The sequence below is a fragment of the Corylus avellana genome, chromosome 1 (assembly GCF_965113065.1).
Source record: "Corylus avellana chromosome 1, dhCorAvel1.hap1.2, whole genome shotgun sequence".
Lineage (NCBI taxonomy): Eukaryota > Viridiplantae > Streptophyta > Magnoliopsida > Fagales > Betulaceae > Corylus > Corylus avellana.
Genome location: NC_142490.1, coordinates 40,191,430 through 40,209,811, shown reverse-complemented (window position 1 = coordinate 40,209,811; position 18,382 = coordinate 40,191,430). Strand labels below are relative to the sequence as shown.

General features: G+C 33.6%; 1 protein-coding gene across 1 annotated transcript; it reads right to left on the bottom strand.

Annotated features, from left to right (window-relative positions):
• Positions 1-10,016: 10,016 nt before the first annotated feature.
• On the bottom strand, positions 10,017-12,077 carry LOC132171078 (rac-like GTP-binding protein RAC13). Its single transcript, XM_059582294.2, has 7 exons — positions 11,885-12,077; positions 11,310-11,397; positions 11,071-11,180; positions 10,882-10,945; positions 10,586-10,650; positions 10,423-10,488; positions 10,017-10,266 (listed from the first exon to the last, which is right to left on the bottom strand). The coding sequence occupies exons 1-7, from the start codon at positions 11,981-11,983 to the stop codon at positions 10,168-10,170; spliced, it is 591 nt and encodes a 196-aa protein (XP_059438277.1). The 5' UTR covers positions 11,984-12,077; the 3' UTR covers positions 10,017-10,167.
• Positions 12,078-18,382: the final 6,305 nt, after the last annotated feature.

Here is an 18,382-nt window from a genome sequence, read left to right as displayed (position 1 = left end):
GAAACACATACTCACGATGTTGCTATTCAAGGACAGTTCGTGAAGTGCCACAAGAACACAAAGGCAGGGGCGATGATTGTTCAATTAGTCCCAAAAACCTTTGAGAGAAGTATAGTATGAACTCAATGAGTTATTGCTCTGAGAAAGAGCAAAAATGGCCTTTTGCAGCTGGAAGATACAAGGTCCATTGGACTATGAGAAACGCTCCTTGATGTCATCCCACATCTCTTCAGCAGACTCAATGTAGATGATGCTGGAGGATATCTCTTGAGAAACAGAGTTGAGAATCCATGAAAGTGCCATATTATTACACCTATCCCATGCAAAGTATTCAGGAATGTCCACAACTGGTTTCTCCAGAGATCCATCAATGAAACCAAGTTTATTCTTGGTAGAAAGTGCCATGCACATGGATCCCTTCCAAGTATGGTAATTGTTTCCAACCAAAGGTTGGGAAACAAGTAAAGTACCTAAACTATCTCCATGGTGGAGATAGAAAGGACTGAAAAACTCTATAGCTGAATGCGTAGAGTTTGGTGGAAAAAAATTTGGTGGAACAGTGTCCATAGAATTAACACAATCACTAGGGGCGTTAATAGAAGTATTAACAGCCGTGTTAAAAGGAATCGAAGGCATTGTCAAAGAACAAACATATTGAATGAAGAATAGAAGTTTGAAACGAATATTGAAGAACAAAGAAGATTGAACTAAAAATAGATGAGAATCAAGCGGAAAGAAGTAAGAAACACATGAGAACGATGATGAAAAGTACCTGCTCTGATACCATATCACAAAACAGAGTATTGTGCAATATGTAAATGCAGATGAACTCGAGAGAAAACTGTGAAAGCTTTTTTGATCATTTGCATTAATGAGAAATATACACTTGTTCAGTATTTATACTACACGCTTTTACAAAGGAAAAACATATTAACTGAGAGTTTAACCAATCGACTAATCAGTTAAACAAATTAACTACTTAACAATTTCTCTAACCAGCTTAACTAACACTCCAGTTCATTATTACACGTGATAAACATTTGCTAATCCAGCTGTTAAATAACTCAAACCGTAAAATATTACAAGGGCTTATTGCATGATTTATTTCCATGTGGTACTTACTCACGAAGTCAAGGACTTACACTTTTATATTTTTCACCTATGAAACATGTATTGTTTTATAGTTGTACTACCTTTAGATGTTGGATTCGAGATGGACCTCAACGCAGATGCAGCCATTTGGTTGGTGTAATGAAATCGTTCAGGTGGACGCTTACAGACTTATTGCGATATTAGGTTGGCTGCTCATGATACTTAATACTTTTGAGCGATATTGTAGACTCTTAGAGTTTTGAAGCATGCTTATATATTAAAGTTTACTCTGAATTTTTTTTTTTTTTTTTTGTAATGATGGTATGTATAGTATAATTTCAGTTAATGTGATAATTCTTAATAAATATTTTGGTTGTAATGATTAATGTTAATAAAATAATAGAAATCATATGTTTCTGCTACGTAATATCCTCTTTTTGAGGATAGAGATCCCTTGATTTTATTATTTCGTAAAATAGGACTGGAAGGCGAACCGTGAAATTAATTACCAATTAATTAATTATTCGAAGGGTCTATCACACATCCATGGATGTGAACATGCATGCGTTCAAGGGTCTACCACACATCCTTGGACGTTGTACATTCAACATGAGACAAAATGAATTCTGTTAAGGATGAGGTGATTATGTATAATCAAGGATCAATTGATCCTACATATTCCATGCCTTGAAGAGTCTGGATCTGGAGCGATCGATAGTGGCTCCAGCCTCCATCCTCGATCGAACTAAGTGGTAATAGCTAGCTTGAGGTGGACAGGATAATGTTTACCTTGTCTTCTATCTTCATTTGAATTCGTAGCTTAATTGAGAGGATATTGTAAAAAAAAATAAAACAATAAAATCTCTTGGGCGTGCGTGTATGATAGGAGGAGTAATTCTAAAAGTTACTATTGTGTATCTATTAAAAAAATAAAATACTTTTAAAATTATTATTTAATTAAAATTTAATATTAATCAATCGTAAATTCAATAAATTCAATAATAATTTTACACGAGAAAATTTTTTAAAATTACTCACGTTGAGAGAGTATCCAACTCCCCCATACAAAGAGTAGCTAGCTAGAGAGATTTGAAAGAGACTAGAAAATTAAGTGGTGTCGGTGCGATTCCGACATGCATATATGCAAAGCAACGCTCACACCGAAGTTGGGTGCATGCGTGCCATCTACTCAATCACTCAAATTATATTTTAAATCTCCTTTGTCCACCGACTCTCCTGCAACTTCCCTTTGTGACTCTCTCTCTCTCTCTCTCTGCCACACATATATAGACACGTAAAGGTTTTGGAATTTTGCTAATCAAAGTGTTTAATTGTAATTAAGCTCAAGAAGATTTTGTCGTCTGATTACACACCGTTTTGTATGTTTGTACTTTGGGCTTAAAGGGAACATGTATTTTTTTTCCTTCTTTCTTTCTTTTTCTTTAGCCAAGCAATGAACCATGTTTTGAATCAATGTCTAAAAGAGATTCACAAAAAAAAAAAAAAAAAAAAACAGAGATCTTTTTGTCAAGTAGCATTGTCTCGGTTGAGAATTGTCTTATAGTATACACAGTTTAGAAGTCACTCTTGTATCACTCTGAAAATGATGTGGCTTCGAAAATTATCATTGAGCTTATGATTGATCATTATTAAATTTTGATCAAATAATAATTATAAAAATTACCTCATTTATAGAGTAACACAAGAGAGATTTCTAAAATTACTCTATCTTATATGATGAGGCCCAATTAACATCGGTCCCTTGGCTCTATTCTATCTTACCAGTGTAGCAGAGAATTCACTTCCAACACAATGAAGTGCGCTCCCGGATTGTAAATGTGTTCACATCCATGATGCTTAAGCCTAGGCCATCGTGGGATCACTCAAAAGTAAAAGTTGGAACGCGAGTGAAGACAGTTACACTAGAATCACCTTTCAACGTAAGAGAGATTTTTGGCCCCTAACTCAAAACTCCAATTCAAAGTATTTATATTTCACATTTCTCAAACATTATTGACTTTAAGCATTAGAGTTATCCCTGCCCGCAATCCCAATCGGTTTCATTACTTACAATTTTTTTTTTTTTTTTGGTGCAAATACAATTTGGTCAGAAGTAGACGTAAAAAAACTGTTTTAACAATCTATTTTTAAACATTTAAGGAAAGATAAGCCGACAGTCAGCTTTACAATGATGTGTAAATTGCATTTTGCCCATGACAAAGAAAAGAGGTCATCAATGACATACATAATAATCTCTTGTCAATATAAAGTGTTTAACACCAAACCATCCATATATTTTTTTTAATTCCATTTTCTCTCTTTTTCTGCCATTCTATTTAATTTTCATTTCCTTATAAAGTTCTTCGCATTCAAGCTTCTAAATAAATAAATAAATAAATAAATAAAAGAAAAATAAAAAGAACCCTTTTAATTGAGGGAAAAAGAAAGAAAAAGGTCGTATTTCTCTCTCTCTTTCTGTGGGGCAGACAGACAGGAAAAGTGAGCAGAGAGTTGGGAATACAATCCCATCAAAAATATTGATAGCAAGAAAGTAGTTCAACACTTGTTCATACGTATGCATGCCCCACTCCCCCTCTCTTTAAATCTTTGCAGTACTGAGTGGGATCTTCTGCAACTCTGCACTATTTTTTATATATATATATTTATTGTTTTTCTTCCTATTTCCTTTCTAGTCACCTCTTCTTTTCTGTTCCCACCTATTTGTCTGGATGAGAAATGGGATGTAATCAAATCTATTACGTAATCCAATAACTCTTAATTTGTTTTTTTCTGGGATGCCCATGTTTCAAGTCTTTACTTACTTCTCAATATTGTCAGTGGCAAAAAGAAAAAGAAATAAAAAATTAAAATTTATAAAAAGTCATCCGTCACTCGTTTGAATCTCCACCTTCTTGTATGAATATGTCAAACAAAAAAAATGAAAGAAATGATTAAGTCAACTATTTCTTATCAATTTAAAGTTTGGGAAAACTTCAAAAAGCCCCCCTGAACTTCCAGCCAATTTGAAAAACCCCCCCTGAATTTCCAAAACTCTCATTTAAGCCCCCTGAACTTTGGTTTTCTCTCACTTTGGACTCTTTTAACATTAAACTACGTCGTTTTTGGGCTGGGTAGGTGTTTAATTTTAGGATACAAAACGACGTAGTTTAATGTTAAAAGGGTCCAAAGTGAGAGAAAACCAAAGTTCAGGGGGCCTAAATTAGAGTTTTGAAAATTCAGGGGGGGTTTTTCAAATTGGCTGGAAGTTCAGGGGGACTTTCTGAAATTTCCCCTTAAAGTTTTTAGATAAATTATAATTTTAACATATGAAAACAATTCATGCAATTAAGATGACTATCAAGAAAAATAAAGATTAAGATGAACCGATGAAGAAAAGTCTCTTTTATATATATATATATATGTATATGCTCGGGGTTTACAAAATGTAAATATTTTTTAAGATGGACATCGATATTATTTAGGAGAAACTTCACTTAACTTTCATGAACTTTTATCATTTTTGCAAGTATTTTCCTAAAGTTTAAAAACTCTCAATTTAGTGTATTGAATTCTTAATTTTTTGCAATGTCACATTTCGCTAGTTTTTTTTTGTTTAATCCTGCCAAATTCTCAAAATATCCTTTTTTTATTATAAATAATAAAATAAAAAATTACAAAGATTCATGCTCGGATGCTTTTGCGAATTTCAACTAATGCTTTAATCTTCTCATTTTTTGTTTTAAAAAATGAATTATTTTGGTATTTTTTTTCCACCCCTTCGTTAGGATTTAACCGAAAAACTTAATAAAGGGGTGATATTGTAAAAAATTAAAAATTCAATACACTAAATTAAAAATTTATTAATTTTAAAAAATAATTATAAAAGTGATGAAAATATAAAGAGTTAAAGCTATGCTTATCCTATTATTTATAAAAGTGAAGAAAATAATGAGCTAATCTAATTAAGGTAGTGTCAAGCTTCTTGTTCGAAAGTACTGGTTAATTAAGGTAACCTTTGTTGCGTACTAGGGCTGATTAACTCCTGCTAAAAAGCACATTGCCAAAAGGTTTTTGGTTGTCTGATTCCCAAAAATGTTTTTCTTTTCTAATTTCATTTATCTTTTCATATACAAAGAGTTAAAAAAAAAAAAAAAAAAAAAAAACATAATTATAACATTTTCACTTGTCAAAAGATAAAAGCACCAACGAATTCTACAGATGTTAGTTGATTTATTTACTCAATTTTAATTATAAGTTAACAATTTAATTAGAGAAATAATACGCTCTGTACGACTATGATATATTGTACTTTTTTTTTGTTCAACAATAAATACCAACATTGTACGATGATAAATAAAAGTCTGCCACTACCTGCCATGTGCCCCATTGGGTAGATCTAGATGCCTCCTCTTTAGACGTTATGGAGCCCATTTGACTAAAATATTAAAATATTAATTATGTGTATATAAATTATTTATAAGTAGGTTTTAGGGGTGAATTCTATTCAAAGTCTATGTAATTTGGTACAAAATTCAATCATTACGTTGATATGAGATTGAACGCAATTTGTCGAGTATGACATTGAATGGGTTGCGACTTTGTAGTCAAATCACATAAGAGATGACTTATAGGCTGAATTAAAATCCCTTAGTATTATGTATGTGTATAGTATAAAACTATTGAATACTGATAGATTAAAGTCAAAAAAAATTTGGCTACAATCGGGTCAATGTTGATAGTGTGAGCTCGGTTGCGGAATGTGGTAATATGTTACTATCTTAAGTGTCTCACATAACTTAAGTACAATCTAAGTGTCTTTAAGTAGTAATTCAATCGGCTGAAACCATGCCTTATGAAATGGTAGTTCAAATCCCCTATTCTCCTTTCTTTGTGTGGACATGTTAAAAATAAAAAATAAAAAGTACAATCTTAACTATGTGTATATAACATTTTGCACATTCTCTCATTGCAAGTTGGTTTTCAAATGTGAGTTATACTCAAAGTTTATATCAATGGCTCACAAGACATTCTTAATATTATATATCTTGCTAATAGAGAAAACCCTAGCTAGCGCAGCATAGCTAGGGAAGGGGGAGTTCCCCTCCCCTCCCTTCCCCGACTCTGTTCTCCCCCTCTCCCTCCCCCGAGCCTTTCCTTGCCTCTTTTCACCCCCCCCCCCCTTTCTTTTTGTTTTAGAGGCTCAAGCTCCACCGTGCCAGGTGTGCTGTCCACCATTTATGCCGTGTCTTTTTTCGGGGTTGATGAGGCTCTTTGGATCAAACTATTCAAAGTTTGATCTACGTCCCTCCATCAAACCTACCTCGACACACGCCCTCCAACGCGTGCTCCAGCCCTGTCCACTTCCAATGGCTCTTACCGCTTTTGATTCCGGCAACCCGTTACAGATCGTGACTGGCATGCGCCTACGCGTGGTTTTTTCGTGCTCTGGCCATAATCCTCTGGCAGCCTTCCTTCGGCAGAGTTTTGTGGGTTTTTTTATGCCTTTGCTTTATTTTTCATATTTTTTCGATGTATTTTGTGGTCCTGACCTTTTGAGTTTAGGATGTGAATAATTTCCTAGAATACGAGTCGAGGAGGATGGATGTTGTTACCTATGTATCGGTTTGTTTGTCTGTTTGGAGCAGACCTATTTTTACAACTGAAAATTAGTCATAAGTTAGCGGATATTAATGTCATAGATTGGTCTTAAACGTAAGATTATTATATATGTATCTATAATGTTGTAACCCCGCAGCTTCGATTATGATTTTCTTATAATTTTATGCTCGTAATCCTTCTTCTATTAATGAGACCGGAATGATATATATATATATATATATATATGATGAATATGTTATTGTGTCATCAAAATTTGAACCGCTGGATACCACAAAAAATATAAACCATAAAATTGATTTTTTTAAATTTAAACTTTTATATACAATAAAACAAAATATAAAATATGAAATTGATTTTTTTTCATTAATCCTAATTGATTTTTTTTCATTAATCCTATTCCCAACACAAAAGGCAAAAATCAAAACAAGGGCTTTCTTTAAATGTTGAAGTGGCACATGATAATAATAAATGTTGATATTAGTATAATGCAAAGGGGAAATGGGTATGTGTGTCTTAGCCAAAATTGCGCCAACAGGAGTAACTAAATGAGAACGTGCAAGCACTAAATACACACCATGCTACAATTAATTGCAGCAAATTTCGTGCACATGCAAACTAAATATATATATATATATATATATATATATATATATATATATATAATATCAACACTCTAAATTTCGTACTCATTGAAATTTTGATGGCCAAGCATAGTTTTAATACATCTTTGGCACAGAAAATTTGGAGAGAGAGAGAGTAACATATTTGTTCTACAAGTAATGCTCAATGCACTATTTTTTTTAAAAATTTATTATTATAGTAGGAAATAATTAGGGTGACGTGGCGGAGCGGTTATTTCTTGTGGCATCCTCCCTTACACCGTCCATTTGCGGCATCCTCCCTTACACCGTCCATGTAGTGGGCTAACCAACTATCGTGAGTCACCATGGCCGGTAGCTCGGATCCGGTCTCTAGAGCCAACACACAACTATTCAAAGTAAAACTAATTACTATATGATATGGGTTATAGAGATATGAGGCAATATTTAGGGCCATAATCGAGCTAAGTATTGAATGTTGAAAGTTCAATTTGTTTAATTTTGTTTCAAATACAAGCCGAACTTGAGCTTATCACTAGCCTAGATAATATATTCAGACTTGGTTCATTTATTTTTCGAACGAACTTGAACTTGTTCATGAACTACCTAATTAGCTTATTCATTCTTTATATGAAGTTAATATCATGAATGTTTATTTATTTTTTCATAAATTCATATTAATTATTAGTTAATTAGATAAATTAACTCGAATCTTTTTTTTTTTTTTTTGAACAGAAATCTGAGGATTTCATTGATTAAAGATCACGAGTAAAAAACTGTTACATAATAGAGTAAAAAGCTCTTATAGCACAAAGCATAAACGTCTGCAAAAATCATAGCCACATGCTATGAGATTACAAAGTCATAAATACAAACAAAAATTCTTACAATCACGTGTTATCTATGACTTCAATCATAGGTGCCAAATTTTTTTAACAAAATTTATTTAAACCGGAATTAACTCGAATCTTAAACAATCTAACATTGAATGTATATATATGGAAGTTTTATAGTAAGTATATACATTCATTATACCCTGGCCATATATACAAATACATACACATGCACACATAAACACATATATTTATATCAAGACTCACAATCACAATAATTCAAGCTATATTTTTATTCCATTAGAAAGATAATTATCTTTTCTCTTTTGAAATACTTAAGATGTTTGCATTACAAAGTTAAAAATAATACTATAAAAAATAATAAAAATAAGGTAATATCAATTTGTAAGAGTGATCGAGGCCGAGTTTATACAAGTTCAGCTCATTTAATAAACAAACCTAAATTTCTATTCAAATTCGGTTCATTTATTAAATGAACCAAACTCAAGTTGAGTTTATGCGAGTCCAGCTTAAGCTATTTATATATGAGCAATTTGGTTTATTTACCGCTCTAGACGCAACAATATGAGTGGGACTTAACTAAGGTGGTGAGAAAACGTTGATGGGTCAGAATAGACAAAAATAGAAGGCTGTGAAATATATTTTGAAGCTAATTTGAATCTGGCTAGACATTCTTCTGCAAAAGACCATAGAAATTACCAAATTGTTTAGTAAATTAAGTCTCGTTAAATTGATAATCATCTTGTGGGGTAGATCAAATGGGTAAATGCGTAAACAAATACTTTATTTTAACCAGCAAATCATGGACACACACACCCGCTTGGGAAATTGTGGCCCTCCTAATTTTAAAAAAATACAAAACTTCCTTGAAGTTGGATTAATGTTGCATTGACCCACGACTTATTTACTTTACATTATCCTAATCATAATAATAATAATAATAATAATAATAATAAAAGATAAGTTAGAAAGATTACGTATTGTATTGGAATACTGAGTTGATGCTAGGAATGTCAATTCTATACAAGAAGAAAAAAGAAAGAACCTAGGAATGCCAAGTATTGGGAATAGCTTGAGATCCATTGGTTGGGAAGCTAAAGCTTAATATTAGAAGAAATGTTTAGTGCTTAAATATTATTATTAGTGCATAACATATATTCCAAGTGATTGGGAATCTTTCTACCTGTCTATAAATATTGGGGGACAAAGTACGGCTTAAGGAAATATCACATACAAAAATGCATATGAAAAGTTGATGCATTGATGTCCAACAAGGTTGAGGGTAGGTATGGTTTATCAGTTACAAAATGAACAGTTTTTTTTTTAATTATTATTATTTTTTAAAAAAAAAGCGATTTCAAAACATAGTTAATTAATAAAAACACATTTTTAAAATGATATTAAGCATTTGGTAAAATTACGGTTCAGCACTTAAAAATGGATCTCTTTGCCTACAATTTAAAAACATGAATTTTTCCAAGTGCCATTTTCTTAAACGTACTCTCAAAATGAAACATTTTTCGTGATTTTATTTAAAAACACACTTTGACCTGCGAAATCATAAGGTCAAATGGACGGTAAATAATCAAAACCACAAGAAGAATGTTTCGGATAGAGTCTATGGTGATTTTAAAAGTCACATCATTTTAAAAAAGACACAAAAAAAACTTCTAAAATTTCTCGGGTGGATGCGTTAACGTTGTCTGTACATCACTTGTACTTGTGATTCTCAAGAACAACGGCTCTTGTTTTGCCAAAAGGATCAATTTAATAAAACTCACATTGCAGCATAACAATTTTATATATTTTATGTGTATATATATATATATATATATATATATATATATATATATATATATTGTCCCCCCCTAGAGATTTCCATAGCTCCAGACAAAACTTTCGAGTGTAAAATTAATGACAAATCGCGAGAAACAAAAATGAACTACATAATTGACAGACAACGTTGGAGAAGAGGATTTGGGATCAACGCTGATTCTTTAGCATTAGAGGAAGGCGCATGTTCTTTGCTTCCGTGGCTTCCTCTTCGGTTTTGGTGGCCTCAATGCAACCTTTATTGCAGCATCAAATACAACCTTCACATTCTGCAGAACCAGAAACCAACACATAACTGAAATTCACTTTGTAATGAACAACATGTTTCAACATTGCTTTGATAAGATTTCATTAAGAACATATTTTCCTTAAATGATGTTTTTACGACATGATATTAATGAAGGAAGAAATAATAAGAAATTTACCTGCTGAGTTTTGGAACTGCATTCAATGTATGTGACTGCACCGATCATTTTCTTCAACGCCTCACCCTGATCATCAATCTCATGATGTTAACCACAAACATATTTTAATATGTATAGCTTAATACTCAAAGGATCTGCACATGTTTATCCATGGATGACATGCCTGAGCAGTTGTTATTGCCGTTGATCCAGGATGATCAGCCAAGGAATTCTTGTCTTCTCGCAAATCTGCACTTAAAAGTTGTCCATGATAAGTACGGTGATCATTATAAGGAAATCACAAAGGTGAGATGAACAATTATGAGCAGAACATGAAGAAGGATTTGACAATTTGTGAATTCTTCTTTCTACTCTGTTTCTTCTAAGCATTTATAGTTTGAATTCATGAATATCTTGGAAAAATTTGTGATTATGGCAACAAGATTTGAATGTAATGCTTCTGAAATTAAATTTTCTTACCAAGTTTGGTTCCCACAAGAACAATTGGCACATTGGGTGCGTAATGCTTTAGCTCAGGGATCCACTGATAGATCGATCACATGAACCCAATTATCAAATCAAACTCTCGCAGGTTGTTGGATGATAATCTTAAGACAAAAATTCTTGTCAAAAAAAGAAAAAGAAAATGGTGGCTAGAGATGAAAAAACCTTTTTAGACACGTTCTCATAACTGGCCTTGCTGACTAGAGAAAAGGCCAACAAAAACACATCAGCTCCTCTGTAACTGAGAGGCCTTAGCCTGTTGTAATCTTCCTGTCCTGTAATGCACCCCACAAATTATAGATTCCTAAAAATGCATGCAATCTTGATGTGATTGTAAAATTCATCTTATTTTCCTTTTAAAGGATAAAGAAATGAAACCAAAGCTGCATCAAAATCGGAATTACCTGCAGTATCCCATAGGCCAAGGTTCACTATACTACCATCTACCACCACATTGGCACTGAAGTTGTCGAACACAGTTGGAACGTAATCCTACAAAAAAAGAACAAGAAAATTGGTTTCATGATGATCACCATGATCACTGTTTTCTGTATATAAACCACAGGGGCTCAAGTAGTAAACCGCCCGGACGCGTCATGAAGTATTGAGTTTAAGATTCGATCTCTTTTTTAGTGCAAACAATTTTTTGGAGTTACGCCCATTGTAAAAAGCCTTAGCTTTATCCAACCCATGTGGACGGAGGGCGCTTTTCAAGGTGTCGGACGAAGCCCCGATTCAGTAGCAGATGCAAAGGGGGGCGGCCAAGGGTGCACGCCCCCCAAAATTTTCTTTTAAAAAAAATTTTTTAGGTAATTTTTTTTTTTTTAGTTTTTTTATCCTAGTCCGTACTCTTCATTCTCCCGCCCCTCCTAATACGAATTCCTCCATCTCCCGCCACTCTTAATACGAATTTCTATATCCGCCACTGCCCCGATTATTAAAAAAAGAAAAGTTTCATGAGCACCAGAAGGAATCATACCGTTGGAAAGGTGTTACTGGTGTAGGAAATGAGCATGCAAGTCTTTCCCACAGCGCCATCCCCAACTGTGACACACTTGATAAACCTGGCAGTGCTCATTTCTGTAGCTAGGCCCCCCCTTATTGTGTTTCTCCCAAACCAAGAAGCATTATAAGAAGAAAATATGAGGAATTCTGAAGAGTGAGAGGAAATGAAAGGGGAAGGCAGGGGGAGTTAACCACCTATAACCCTATCACCCACTTTAGTTGAAATAAAATGATTGCTTTTGATGTAAGCTTTTCTTTCCTTTAGGTGCAAAGTAAGTTTGGTGGAAGTGTTAGTTGGTTTAAGTGTTGGAAAAGGGAGGGAAAGCGTGATGAAGAGAGAACAAATTGATTAGATAACCAACTCACTATGATGAGATTAGGAGCAATATGATCCAAAAGAGTCAACAAATGGTGATGACCTAAAAGGTAGGGTGTCACCATTGTTATCTGTTGGCTTTGTGCTTATCTGGGCTAAGCTAAGATTAGTTTGCTCTGGGCCCATTGACATTGACAAAGCTCAAAACAATTTTTCATGTGAAAGTTGCAAAGTGAAGGATGTTTCTCACCATCCCATAAACAAGTTGGTGATATCTGGCAACAGCAACTTCCGGGAGAGGCAACGGAGAATGAACTACGAGAAAGAGGTCGGATAGTATAGGTCGAGAAGGAGAAGTAAAAACACGAAAAATTTTTAAGGAAATAAAAAAGAAAAATCATTTTACGCAACTTTAGGTTTTCTTGTCAACCTAAAATGTTTTTTGTCTGATCGAGATTTTCGGTATTACTAGCTACCAAAGACCGAAAAATAAAGAAAACATTTTCCAAAAAAGATTTTACGCCAAAGCTTAAGATTTACACGAGGAGAAGTGTTACATATCTATCTTTTGGTCATCTCTTGTCTATTGTTTCTGCAAATTTACTATTGAATTTGTGTAATAGTCCCACATATTCAATGATGAATTTGTCAATGAGATGGACAAGAGACGAACAAAAAATGAAAATCAAACATTTCTCTTCCATGAGCGCAAATTCTTTTATGGAGAATTGCAAGATTTAAACCCTTAACCTTCCACCTTTTTGTGATCAAAAGACTTGCAAGATTAGTTGGTGAAATTGTAAATTTGGTGCTTGGATTGGGTTCACTACAAAAGTTGTCTGGTTCTGGTAAAAGCCCAAACATGAGACTTCCAGATATGAGACATGACATCTCATGACCCAAAAGAAGAAAAGAAACAAATGTGTTATAAACTCAACGATGCCCAGATTAAAGCCCAACAAAAACATGTCTACACGTAGGGTGAGCCAACATGAGCCCAATTATATTTTTGGGCAGTATACATTCCCAATTATTATTATTATTTATTATTTTATTTTTTTAAGGAATGAAAGGATATTATACCACCGAAAAAGGATATATATATATATATATATATATATATATATATAAAAGCAAAATTAAAATGCTCTAAAGTGATCCACAATTGTTTTTATTTTTTTTATTTTTTTATTTTTTTACTTTTATTCATTTTCAAGAAGTAGTAGTATACTAAATATATGCATGCTACCTAAGTCTCCATATCCGATGAAAGGATTTACATACATCTATGACTATTCATCAAATAGGACTCTAATTTTTTTTTTTTTTTTTTTTATAAAAAAATTTTGTTTGAAACCAAATAGGACTCTAATTAAGTGTTCGACATTGTATTGGTTTTGTTTCCTGAACTTGATAGAATTCCATTAATTGGGAAAAGAAATAAATCGTAGCTCAATCGTCCATAAAAACCAAGGACTACGATTACCCTAATGACATATTCTTTCTAATTTCTATTAGAGAAATACATTAACACAAGAAGGCAGGGATTGATTTGCTCCTTATGCAAAGACCGATGGAATAGTTTTTTTTTTGTTCATAATTTATTTATCTTCTTAGCATATGTGAATGGCAACCGGGAACCATAGGAGTAATCGAAATGCATGCGCAGCGTGCAAGCACCAAAGAAAGAGGTGCAACGCCAACTGCGTGATGGCTCCATACTTTCCGGCCGATAAGGCGGAAGAGTTCGAGGCTGTTCACAGTATTTTTGGTGTTAAAAACGTGTCAAGAAAGCTCAAGAGTCTTGATGTGCAGCACAGGGAAGTAGCCGTTACGTCTTTCATATGGGAAGCCCGGGCGTGGATGCAAGACGGTGTTGGCGGACCTCTTGAGCAGCATAAAAAAATAGAACATGAGCTTGAGTTGCTTAGAAGCCAATTAGAAATACTTTCTTCGGCTATTAGAAAACCTATGAATTGTTCTCATACTAGTCTTTTACAACAAGAACAATTGATGGAAAGACAAGGAGTAGTATGCGTTCCTAAGGTTGTCAAATTCCGTACCATTCTCGAATTTGAACTCAAAACTTCTGCTCTGATATTATATCATGTTATGAATTTAATCCTTTAATTTATATGTATTTTGACAGATTCCATATCGTGAACGGTTTCCGGACCTTCAAACAGGAAGGATTGGCCTTCAATCTACCACATTCCCAGCACCATGTTTTCAGCCAGTAATGCCAGGAAGCCATGGACAAGATCAGAGAGCAAGGCAAGGAAACAGCTGTCAAGGAATAGGGTACAATAGGATTATACAAAATGGAGGAAATCATGGAACAGGTGGGATTGAAGGTGTCGTCTTTCAAGGGCAACCTGGAATAATAAACCAGGCAGAAAATCATGTTGCGTTGACTTCCAGATGGGATGGTGGAGTACCATTACGGCCATTTGGCGTTCATTATTTACCTTATCCCCCCAGCCATGATCCTGTACAAAGGCCAAGACCACCTTAGTTATAAGGTATATAGACATTGTTTTCTTCTTGTTCTGTTTTTTTTTTTTTTTTTTTTTTTTTTTTCATCTTTTATATATAATTTTTTTATATTAACACTAATTTTGTGGATGAATTCTATTTTTGGCCATTAAATTTTTGAAGAATGTATTGGACAACTATACATCTTTGAAGCTGTAATCATCTTCTACTATGTATCTCATATGCAGTGTGTTAAAAAAAAAAAGTGTGCCAGAATTATAATCTTGTATAATCTCTCTTTAATTGAAATATATCTTATAATCGATATAGGGCATGTTGTTTTCGTAATTAATAATACCAAAAAATTTAGTTAGAAATCAATTATTCTTTCATTTTAGAATCATATCCTATCTAGGGCTGGCAACGGGTTCAAGTGTCGGGTTCATGTCAATCCGGTTAACCCGCCAACCCGTTTATGCCAACCAAAACATGACACGTTGGGTGACCCATTTATGACACGAACCCATTTAACCTAAACCCTAACCTTAAAATTACGTATCAGGTTCACGGGTCGTGAGTTAAATTGTCAACCCTCAATCAAGTTAAACTTAAAATTTACTTAAAAAAATAAAAATTTAAAAAATAAATAAACTGTATAAACGTGTTAATCTGCGAACCCGTTAATGTCAAATCCGAGCACGACACATTTATGACTCGAACCTGTTTAACTTAAACCCTAACCCTAAAATTACATGTCGGGTTCGCGAGTTGCGAGTTAAATTGCTCGCCCTAATCCTATCCCCTTTGATAAGGCATCAATTTGTTTGCTAGTAAATCTTTTGCTCTCATACAAAAGTTTTGTGATTGAATCCCTTTCATTTAGATCAAAAAATATATGGGCATACAGAAGAAGGGGCAACCAGGCCATTATGTAACCCAACCTTTGAACACATAAAAAAACATTATTCATGAAAGATATTAAAAAGTGATATAATATATTACTGCCACTCTCATTCTCACTGAAAAAGGTGATATAAGATATTTTTTCAATAGAAAAAGTGATATAATATTCACGAATCTCTGAAAAATAGATTGCGATAACTCCTCCCAAAAAAGTTTTTTGGTTGACTTTTAATAGGATGACAATAAAAAGGGTGGTAATTTGTATTGTTTGGACATAGATATAAGGTTATATAGGTCAATATAATCTAACCCAATTAAATGGGTCAGATTCTTCAACTACAATCCCTTAATTTCATGTTGCATTCGTGTCGAATTTACTATGTTAACCATTATTCTCCGATGGATTATATCATGCACAAGAAAGATGAAATCTTCACAATTTCTTGGCTTGGATAGATGCGGTTCCCTTTGCCAATAGTGGAAGGCTTGGCTGCTGGAGTGGTTATTTGGGAGGCATATTCCTAAGCCATCATCACTACTGCTTTATAATATTTACTAGGATTTTTTTAAAAAAAAATAAAAAATAAAAAAATACTAGGATACTATACTTCTCCAAAGTTTTCAAGTTCATCCAATTATTTTGGACAGAGAGAGTGCTCTTGTGCTGGCATAACCCAGAAATGAGCAAAGTGGGGTTGCTTTTGATTGTATAACACATGTGGAAAAACACCCATCTCTTCCATTGCCCTATTTTGTTTTCGTCTTTTTGTTCTTTTAAGCTTTATTAAAAAGAAAGAAAGCTTGATGGTACTTGGAATCGATTGAGCTGATGCAAAGTGAAATTAGAGCTCTAAACAATTTGTGTATAAGCAAGATTAAATTTGTTAATTATGTAATTGTTTATGTACTTTGTGAAAAGACATGTTTTTTAAAATTTCTCCTAAACTTTTAAATGAGTACGAGTATCGCGGGGTTCGGGTACTCTGAACATGACTGCCAAAGACGTGTTTGGGACACTCAGATCGTGCAGCATCCCTCTCTCTCGTTTTTTGTCCGAATTTCTTATAATTTGAAAATGAAATTTCATGGAAACCCGTTCGTGTAACTCTTTTTTTTTTCTGGGTAGCTTGACTTGTCTTAGAATAAAGCAAGGATTGGTAGGCCAAAGGAGCTTAATTGGGAAAAGGATTGAACGGCTGAAGTTTGTTGACTGACTAAAAAAATTGGGTTTAATTGTCTTGCTTTTCTACCCACTTCCCATTCCCCACCTTATCCTTAAGCCAATCGCTATTTCATTACATCTCTATGGCGTGCTCTTTTGGGCATAGCTATATTTTCTATTTAATCAAATACCTGTCCTTATTTAGAGTTGTCCTCTAAATTGAGTTTGAAAATTTTTCCTTCAAATTGATTTATAATAATGACATGAGTCATTTGAACATGTCATTATTATACATTTTCAAATTTAAATTTTTTTAATTCAGTTTGAAGGAAAATCATGTCCTATACATTATGCTTGATCACTCATCCCCTTGAGTACTGTCAAGTGACATCAAACCCACTTACATTTACACCAATAAGACCAACTTGTTATGTAAACCGGCCTGCAAAATATGCAATACCAAATTTCTACCCCAAATGCAAAATTAAGCACTTCAATAACGAAAGGGCAAAGTTTTCCTCCAAATTAGGTTGTGAAAAATTCTTCCAACCTAATTTATAAAAGTGACATGTAATATGACATGTCAATAAAAATAAGTCATTAATTTGTTTTTTTTTTTTAACATATTTTGATTCAAAAGTTAATTTTTAGTATTATAAAGTTGTTTTATGTAGCTTTTTATTTACAAAATGCTAGGATTTAAGCCTCCATTAGACTCGTAGACAAACCAAAAGAACTTTGTTATAATTAGATAATATGAAGAAATAGTCTACTAATTATGAAAAAAAAAAAAACCATAAAATTAAAAACCTAGTGGTTGTCCTTCAATGGCTCCTATTTGGTTCTCTGCAGTGCCTGTCTTACACCAACCACTTAACAATGATCGTTACTTTTACCGCAATGAACCCTTCATAGAGTTTCTTTGCCATTTGTACTACTTTGTGCAGTCTTGAAAAATACCTAATTTGCTTATGATTCTTTTGGGACCATTAACAATCACCATTACCTGCTATTTGGTCCATTTTAGATTGAATCCGGATTCTGTTCATGTATTTGCACTGCTTTTACCATTTACTCAGAAATTAAGACTCTTATTTTCTGTCTGTCTCTCTCTCTCTCTCTCCAGTGAATAGTCTACAGTCTTGGTCCATTCAAACCACATGCATCCCAGTCTCCAATCAGGACCCTCTTCGTTTCTCTTTCTCCACCAACAAATCAGGACTCCTATTTCGTGGTTATTTTGAATTGGATTCCTCTTCTGCTTTGAAAAGTCCAAAATCCTGACTCATCCCCAAAACCAACCCCACTCGACAGCTTACGGCACTGATTACCTCAGCTTCGCACAATTAAGGTGTGATCAACTCTAATTGCGTGCGTCATCATCGCACCCACCGAAAAGTCTCTTCCTCCTATTCTATTTACCTACGTATGTCACCTAGGATGACGTCATCTAATATTAATTTAATTTAAATTAGGATTACAAGGACTTTTTCAAATTTAAAATTTTTTAATTTTGTCCCTTTCAAATTTTTAATTTAATACAAACTACTTCTCAGTTAGGATTTGGAAGAGTATGAAAAATACTCAAATATCTTCTATTTTTCGTTTTAAAAAAA